The 8,443-nt window shown below is 33.0% G+C and overlaps 1 protein-coding gene across 1 annotated transcript in view; it reads left to right on the forward strand.

The window, feature by feature from the left end:
- Positions 1 to 5,878, forward strand: part of LOC111089766 — a gene marked incomplete at its 3' end in the record, with an annotated part of 31,897 nt that extends 26,019 nt beyond the window's left edge. The window contains exon 2 of the mRNA XM_022402808.1: positions 4,150 to 5,878. Coding sequence (XP_022258516.1) covers positions 4,150 to 5,878 — 1,729 coding nt within the window. The remainder of the gene's footprint in view (positions 1 to 4,149) is intronic.
- Positions 5,879 to 8,443: the final 2,565 nt, after the last annotated feature.

An 8,443-nucleotide genomic window follows, 5' to 3' on the forward strand; every position in this document is an offset into this window, starting at 1 on the left:
TAACACACGCTATAAATCACAGTGATTCACACACTTTCCTTATGGTGCCTACTGTTCGCTTGACTCAATTATGCATCTCTTCAATCCATCTGCATATCTCTCTATCACTGGCTTTATTTGCTGGGCTTATATACTTAAAAAGAGGGCGCCTGGAAAACACTCGGACATTCGCGGGGTTCCTCGATAATTCATGATTCTTCTAGAAACTCCAGCGCGCATGCTCCCAGGGTCGCGTGACTTCCGCTGTCGTAACAGTACCTTGCAGTTACAAATATCTTTTCATTAGCTTGATCATTTTGTCAGTCTAACATAGTTGTTCATAATAAAATAAAATAATCTTACCGACTTCACAAGTTTTTTTTTGTTTTTTTTGTAGCCTAATTTACTAAGCCTAAACATCAACTGTTGAACTACTTACTGACTCTCTTGAATACTCTCGATTTATTCTATAAAATATCTTGTATAGTCAAGTAGTTTACATTAAATTTTCATAACATGTTCGACTGGGATAGAATTATTCTTGTTCTGAAGAAAATCCTGCCTTAACAAAATAATTGATCATGCATTAGTCTTCAACATAACATAACATCACTCTTTTTAAGAGATTAGTCAACAAGTATTTATGTTATAATACTTACAAGAGTTTGTGACTATAAATTATAACAGCATCAACCATACCACTGGATGACATCAATATATATTTCATCTTATGTTATAACTAATTGCTTGTTGTCAGTAACTTTATTTTTCACTCGTTTGCTTGGTGATCGTTTTTAGGGTTACAAATGATACAATAAGTCAACGGTAAGTCTGAAAGCTTACAATGCAAAAACCGGATTTTGATACACGTGGTGGGCACAGCACAAACAGCCCATTGTGTAACTTTGTGCTTATCAACAAATAAAACAACAAGAAGAAACAAACAATTGGTCTATGTGCGCTATTCCTTAAACTCATAGGAAAATTAGGCTTAATATTTTATGGCAAATATTCAATAAAGGATACGTTGAAAAGAAGAGACAAAAAGTGGCTAGAATAATACCAGCGTTATCTAAATCTTAATGTAAAGGTAGTGTCTAACGAAATCAATTTCACGATACAGAACTATGAAATTACGCACAATTGTTTTTGTTTGTTTGTTTTTATACGCAGATGCGTATGATTCGAAATATAACAACAGCAATTTTGTTGAGTACAATAGCAAACTGTCGCTGTTAAAACAAAGGAAACGTAGATGAAGACTTTGAGTCTCTAGTTTATAAGGTACGGTTAATGGATGTCAGAAAATAAATGTAATAATATTGCTTAAATGAATAAACCACGCACGGGAAAAAATGACAAATACATTCACGAGATAATCATATGAGAAAACAAAATCAAAGGAATGTACATACCTTGAGTACAAAGGTTGAATGTGTTATATTATAAACGTTACAATCCAGTCATTCTCTGTCTAACTTTTATGCATCTTGACAATAACCCTGCAGCGTAGTTTCCATTGCAAAAAGGCTTCTTCGTAAGGTTGTCATGTCCGAAGTACACCTCTCCTCCTTGTGCTTTCCATAAGCCATCTAGTGAATGAGGATGATCGTTTTTTCACGCCAGTTTCAACAGTTTAATCGTACAGAAATCCATAGGAAACTTGAATATGTAGCAGCACACATACCCATTTCATTCTAAAGCTTTTTGAGGTATGCGACGGTTGAACAGATATGTCTTGGAAACTAATCGCATACACATGACTTGTGCCATTTTTCCAAACAGAGATCCTTCTTGATTGTGTTGCTTATTATTTCCTGGTACACGTGGACTTCTTTTGCCACTGATATTTGTGTTCGTAGATTCTTACCATGGCTGGGGTACGACCTGTTGCAAGTTTCTTTCTGGAGGGTTCTGGTGCTCATATTCTTCTGTTTTCCAGTGTTTTTAAGTACAAGGGACATCTCCGTCTTGGAAATTCTAAACACATCTTTATGATTCTAGTATATACTTATTTTGGGTAGGAAACCGATGCTACATACAAATCCCAAAACTAATAAATATTCGGTGATACCACACCACCTGTGAACGCCAAAATGCAATTCTAATTCATACTGTTATATTCGACGTTTCTATGGATGTCAAAATCCATTTAATATAATGTACTCAACCTTCTGTATTTCTTTCAATTTGCTGGTCGGGGCAGTAGTAATCTTAACTTTATCGTTAATTTAGGGGCAGTAGTAATCTTAACTCTACTGTTGGTTTAATGTACTAGAATTATACCAAAGAATTTGTTTGTTGCTTGAAGACTGAAAGTTAAAATGTGTATTGGGTTAAGAAAATGTCTTGTTATTTCTCTATTCCTACAGTTATCCTACTGCCTAGAAACCTTCAAAGTTTCCCAACTAAAACTGTTAGTTGATTTGTATTTCTTAAAGTATAATCTAGATTGGTAAGAGTAATTTCAAAGTATTTTTTTTTAAATTAAGCTCCTCTTGAAGTCTAAATACATGTAAAAGAAACACGCATTCCTCACTATCATAAACTTATTTTTGACAACTTCTGTGAACTTACAGAGGTTCAAATGATGATAATGGTAGTGTAATCAGTCGAAATGTGTTAAATTTATATAAATTAGAGATTATAACATTTAAATTCAAGCGTTTTATGAAATCTGGTGGTTAGGGCCCTCGACTCGTAATCTGAGGGTCGCGGGTTCGAATATTCGTGATCGAACATATTCGCCTTTTCAGCTGTGGGGCATTATAATGTGGCGGTCAATCCCACTATTCGTTGGTAAAAAGAGTAGTTCAAGAGTTGGCGGTGGGTGATGTTAACTAGCTGCCTTCCCTATAGTCTATCACTACTAAATTAGGGACGGCTAGAACAGATACCTCTCGTGTAACGCTTAGCGAAATTAAAACCAAACCTCACTAGGAATTCTCTTTAACTGCAGTAAACTATTTATGTTCTCAAACTTTCTTTCTTTCTATTTATTGGCCGAAGAAATGTTACTAACATTACGCTTGACTGTCCGTCATTTTTATAACAATTCTTTTAATTAGTCCGTTCCAGATTTCGAATCAGATTTGGCTTAGCGAAAGAGCAGCTGTGTAGTAACTTGTGATGGACAAAATACAGGTCAAATATGTTATTTTTACACACTTCAGATTCGAACTCTGTAACGGACTAATTAAATGAGTGTGAGAAAAAGAAATGTAGAGAATTGTGATATTAACTACTTTTGTTTGGCCTATGAAACTTCATTGACAACCCAGGTGTTATATGTTTTATTACTAACCACTTTTGTTTGGCCTATGAAACTTCATTGACAACCCAGGTGTTATATGTTTTATTACTAACCACTTTTGTTAGGCCTGTGAAACTTCATTGACAACCCAGGTGTTATATGTTTTATTACTAACCACTTTTGTTTGGCCTATGAAACTTCATTGACAACCCAGGTGTTATATGTTTTATTACTAACCACTTTTGTTTAGCCTATGAAACTTCATTGACAACCCAGGTGTTATATGTTTTATTACTAACCACTTTTGTTTGGCCTATGAAACTTCATTGACAACCCAGGTGTTATATGTTTTATTACTAACCACTTTTGTTTGGCCTATGAAACTTTAGTGACAACCCAGGTGTTATATGTTTTATTACTAACCACTTTTGTTTGGCCTATGAAACTTCATTGACAACCCAGGTGTTATATGTTTTATTACTAACCACTTTTGTTTAGCCTATGAAACTTTACTGACAACCCAGTTATATGTTTTATTACTCAGTGAGTTTGTACAATGAGTTTCTTTGGACAAGTAAAATATGCTCTTTTATGTAAATATGATGCAGAAACGATAAAATGTTTAGAATTTATTAAAGAGATCAAACATAACACTGGCATAATTTTCTTTCATTTTTCACTGATAATTAATAATATTATTGTCGTCTGTAGGGCACAGAATTATATAGATAAAATGAAAGTGATGGTTAAATAGACCTAACACTTTTCTTTTGAGTATGTGCACACAATACTTTAGCTTACTACAGCGAATGATAAACGATCCCATCTGTGTTTAATAGTTAATTTGGATCGATATTTGCACAATTATTACATCTAAAACTTTCATACAGTCCTAACTAATATTATCTATATTTCAGGTCCAATCCCCTACAGAAGGCCTGTACAACCTAAAAAAACTTCAACAATTATTTCTCCAGAAATTCCAAACCAGAAATCTCCGTCGATAGTGTCTCAGTCGTCGCTACAAGGAACTGTATTCGGCATTTGTCGCTACCTGCGTCCAGCTGAACAGCCTTCTTCCACCCATCCCCAGCCTCAACAATCATCTTCCATTAGATGTCCTGATTCGAAGTTTCAACAGTCAATTAATAATGATGCTTTGGAGTCACGAGGATCTTTGTGCAACGAACAAAAGCGCGTGAGGAATTCAAATAGTATATCATCCGAGGGAAGTCGTAACTCTCAGTACTCAGTACAGAATAGCAGTATATACTTTGACGATGAAAACTGGAACGATCAAGACGAGTATACTCCAGGCAACATTAACGAATGTTATAACACTAATGTGAACACTCCAGACCAATACCCACAATCTGAAGTTAACGAATGTTATAACACTAATGTGAACACTCCAGACCAATACCCACAATCTGAGGTTAACGAATGCTACAATGTTAATGTAAAAGCTCCACAAAAGGTTATTGTTTCCAGTTTTCATGATTTTTGTCAGACTATGCTATCGGTGGATGGTGTGGAAGGAGATACTTTTGGAAATAGTCTGAGCCCAAGTGAAATCCGGAGTAAAGAAAAGGTCAACCCTAAAACAAATACAACTCAACTCCAAGGTTTCAGTGTTATCTCTAATAACCGACAAGAGTTATCTTCAGATCATAACAAACTCAAAACCCACGTCTCTACAAGCCCCCAAAATCCACGTCTCTGCAAACCCCCAGAATCCACGCCCCTACAAGCTCACAGAATCCACGTCTCTACGAGCCCACACTTCACTTTTTCAAACATAGAAAGTTGTAACACTTCTAGGAATAGCGAAAAACAGGTAAAAAACAGCCTAGTACCGAAGAAACATGCGAATAACAATGTCATCTCTAATCTTCGTAGCATAGAAATTCAAAAGTCTATTGAAAACAAACTAAGTCTACCCAAGTCTCTATCTTCTCCTTCTCTCCAAAGTCCTGGAATAGTGAAGGAAGTGTTGAAAAAGATGGCTAATCATTCAAATTCTGAAAGCTGTTCGCCTGACTTTATATTTCTCGATGAACATTCTGGAAGGAATTACCAATATTCAAGTAAGGATCATGGAAGAAGCGATGCAGAGGCATTACGAATAATTCAAGACTTAGACAGATCTTTGGATGAAGCTCTACCACCATCCAATGAAAGTACCCCAGTGAGCCAGTCAAAAAATCCCCATTTTGGTACCCCTATATCAAGACAGAATAGGTCTCCAGTGGAGGTTGAGGATCACGAATCCCAAACAGATAATCTTGTTGAAGAGATATATCTTCCATCAAATAATAAGAAGAGTAATGATGGTTTACAACAAGAAAAAACCAGAAACCAGAAAGTTGAAGATAAGAAACAACCAAAGCAGAAGTTTCGTAGAACAACAGATGCTGCAGTAAATACGGTGCTGGAACGACCAGCAGGTCGTACTGTGAATGGAGTTGGCCCAAGGAGAAACAACGAACCACCGAAAAGTTCTCAGGAACAGGCAAATATACAAGACACCAGTCTGCCAACAGAGGGCACTTCGTCCAGGAAAAAATCGGATGAGCGTCCACCAGTTCCACCAAAAAAATTTTCTTTATCCGAAGAGTTAGCTCAAGATAAGAATTTCAATGGCAGGTTTACTATATATTTCTATATAAGATTTTATAAATCATTGTAAGATTGTAATACATTAGACTTTAAGCTCTTGTAAATATGAATAATCCATAATTATTGTTCAGGGACAACGAACACTACGAAACTCTGTAGTGTATACATTTTTTCATGAACACAAAGATATTTAATTAACAAAGATGCCTCTTTAGCTAAATGATATTAGGTTCTAGGTTAGAAATACACTGAAATTATAGCGCAACGGTAAACAAGAAACCATTCTTAAACTAAATTAAGAATGAGACTTAAAAGGTGATTAAGTTAATAGAAGCGATACGATTTCAGTTAATTGGTATATCCATAAACTGACTCAGTTCCCAAGATTCACTGATGAAAATGCTAAAATACATGATAAAGACGTTTAATAAATGTTTTAAAGTGGTGACATCATGTGCTATTGAGTACTTGTTATATAGCAGTAAACATGTCAAAACTTTAAACATATAGAAGTTAGTGATAAATACTTGTTATATAGCAGTAACCGTGTAAAACTTCAAACATATACAAGTTACTGATAAATACTTGTTATATAACAGTAAACGTGCCAAAACTTTAAAAATATACAAGCTATATAACAAGTATTTATCAGTAACAGTAAACGTGTCAAAACTTTAAACATATACAAGTTACTGATAAATACTTGTTATATAGCAATAAACGTGTCAAAACTTTAAACATATACAAGTTACTGATAAATACTTGTTATATAACAGTAAACGTGTCAAAACTTTAAACATATACAAGTTACTGATAAATACTTGTTACATAGAAGTAAACGTGTCAAAACTTTAAACATATACAAGTTACTGATAAATACTTGTTATATAGCAGTAACCGTGTAAAACTTCAAACATATACAAGTTACTGATAAATACTTGTTATATAACAGTAAACGTGTCAAAACTTTAAACATATACAAGTTACTGATAAATACTTGTTATATAGCAGTAAACGTGTCAAAACTTTAAACATATACAAGTTACTGATAAATACTTGTTACATAGAAGTAAACGTGTCAAAACTTTAAACATATACAAGTTACTGATAAATACTTGTTATATAGCAGTAAACGTGTCAAAACTTTAAACACTACAAGTGGCGACTGTTAAGTAATTATTACATAGCACTAAACATGTAAAAGTTTCATCACTTACAGGTATTTTCAGTACTTGTTATACATCAGTAAATAAGTAAAAAATTAACTTTCTACAACTATTCAATATCAGGAGTAACAAATAAGAAAGTTTAACATTAAAGAGTGACGTTTTATTACTTATCAAACATTAGGAACCAAGTAAATCATTTATATCTGACATGTTGACTCCAGTTCAACTAACTTCTTTACAATTTTACTCTAGTCTTAATAACATACACAACAAGGTATTTGGAAGGTAATTTTTATTTTAACCAAACATAATTCACAAAAATAATATTTTGTGGTTTATATACTGCTCATGAAATAAGCCTTCTAGTTAGGCTTAACTACAATAAAACCTTATGATTAATTTGTGGTAGAGTATGTCATGATTGCATGTATAAATACTATAAATATAGATATATAATATTGTTTTAATAAAACAAATTTAGGAATAACTATATTAATTTGCAGTACATATTAGAGCTAAAGACATTTTGATTAACATTAGAAAATCATGAAGTTATTCTACTATACGGCAGTACATATTAAATGTCTTTAGCTCCCGTATATTAGAATAACTTCATGATTTTCTAATGTTAATCAGCAGTACATATTAAATGTCTATTGCTCTCGTATAGTAGAACAACTTCATGATTTTCTAATATTAATTAGCAGTACATATTATATGTCTATTGCTCCCGTATAGTAGAATAACTTCATGATTTTCTAATATTAATCAGCAGTACATATTAATTGTTCATAGCTCTCGTATATCAGAATAACTTCATGATTTTCTAACATTAATCAGCAGTACATATTATATGTCTTTAGCTCCCGTATATTAGAATAACTTCATGATTTTCTAATATTAATCAGCAGTACATATTAAATGTCTTTAGTTCCCGTATAGTAGAATAACTTCATGATTTTCTAATATTAATCAGCAGTACATATTAAATGTCTATTGCTCTCGTATATTAGAATAACTTCATGATTTTCTAATATTAATTAGCAGTACATATTAAATGTCTATAGCTCCCGTATATTAGAATAACTTCATGATTTTCTAATATTAATTAGCAGTACATATTAAATGTCCATAGCTCTCGTATAGTAGAACAACTTCATGATTTTCTAATATTAATTAGCAGTACATATTAAATGTCTATAGCTCCCGTATATTAGAATAACTTCATGATTTTCTAATAATAATTTGCAGTATATATTATATGTCTATTGCTCCCATATAGTAGAATAACTTCATGATTTTCTAATATTAATCAGCAGTACATATTAAATATCTTTAGCTCCCGTATAGTAGAATAACTTCATGATTTTCTAATATTAATCAGCAGTACATATTAAATGTCTACAGCTCCCGATAATCTATC

This window comes from Limulus polyphemus, unplaced genomic scaffold, assembly GCF_000517525.1.
Source record: "Limulus polyphemus unplaced genomic scaffold, Limulus_polyphemus-2.1.2 Scaffold7297, whole genome shotgun sequence".
NCBI lineage: Eukaryota > Metazoa > Arthropoda > Merostomata > Xiphosura > Limulidae > Limulus > Limulus polyphemus.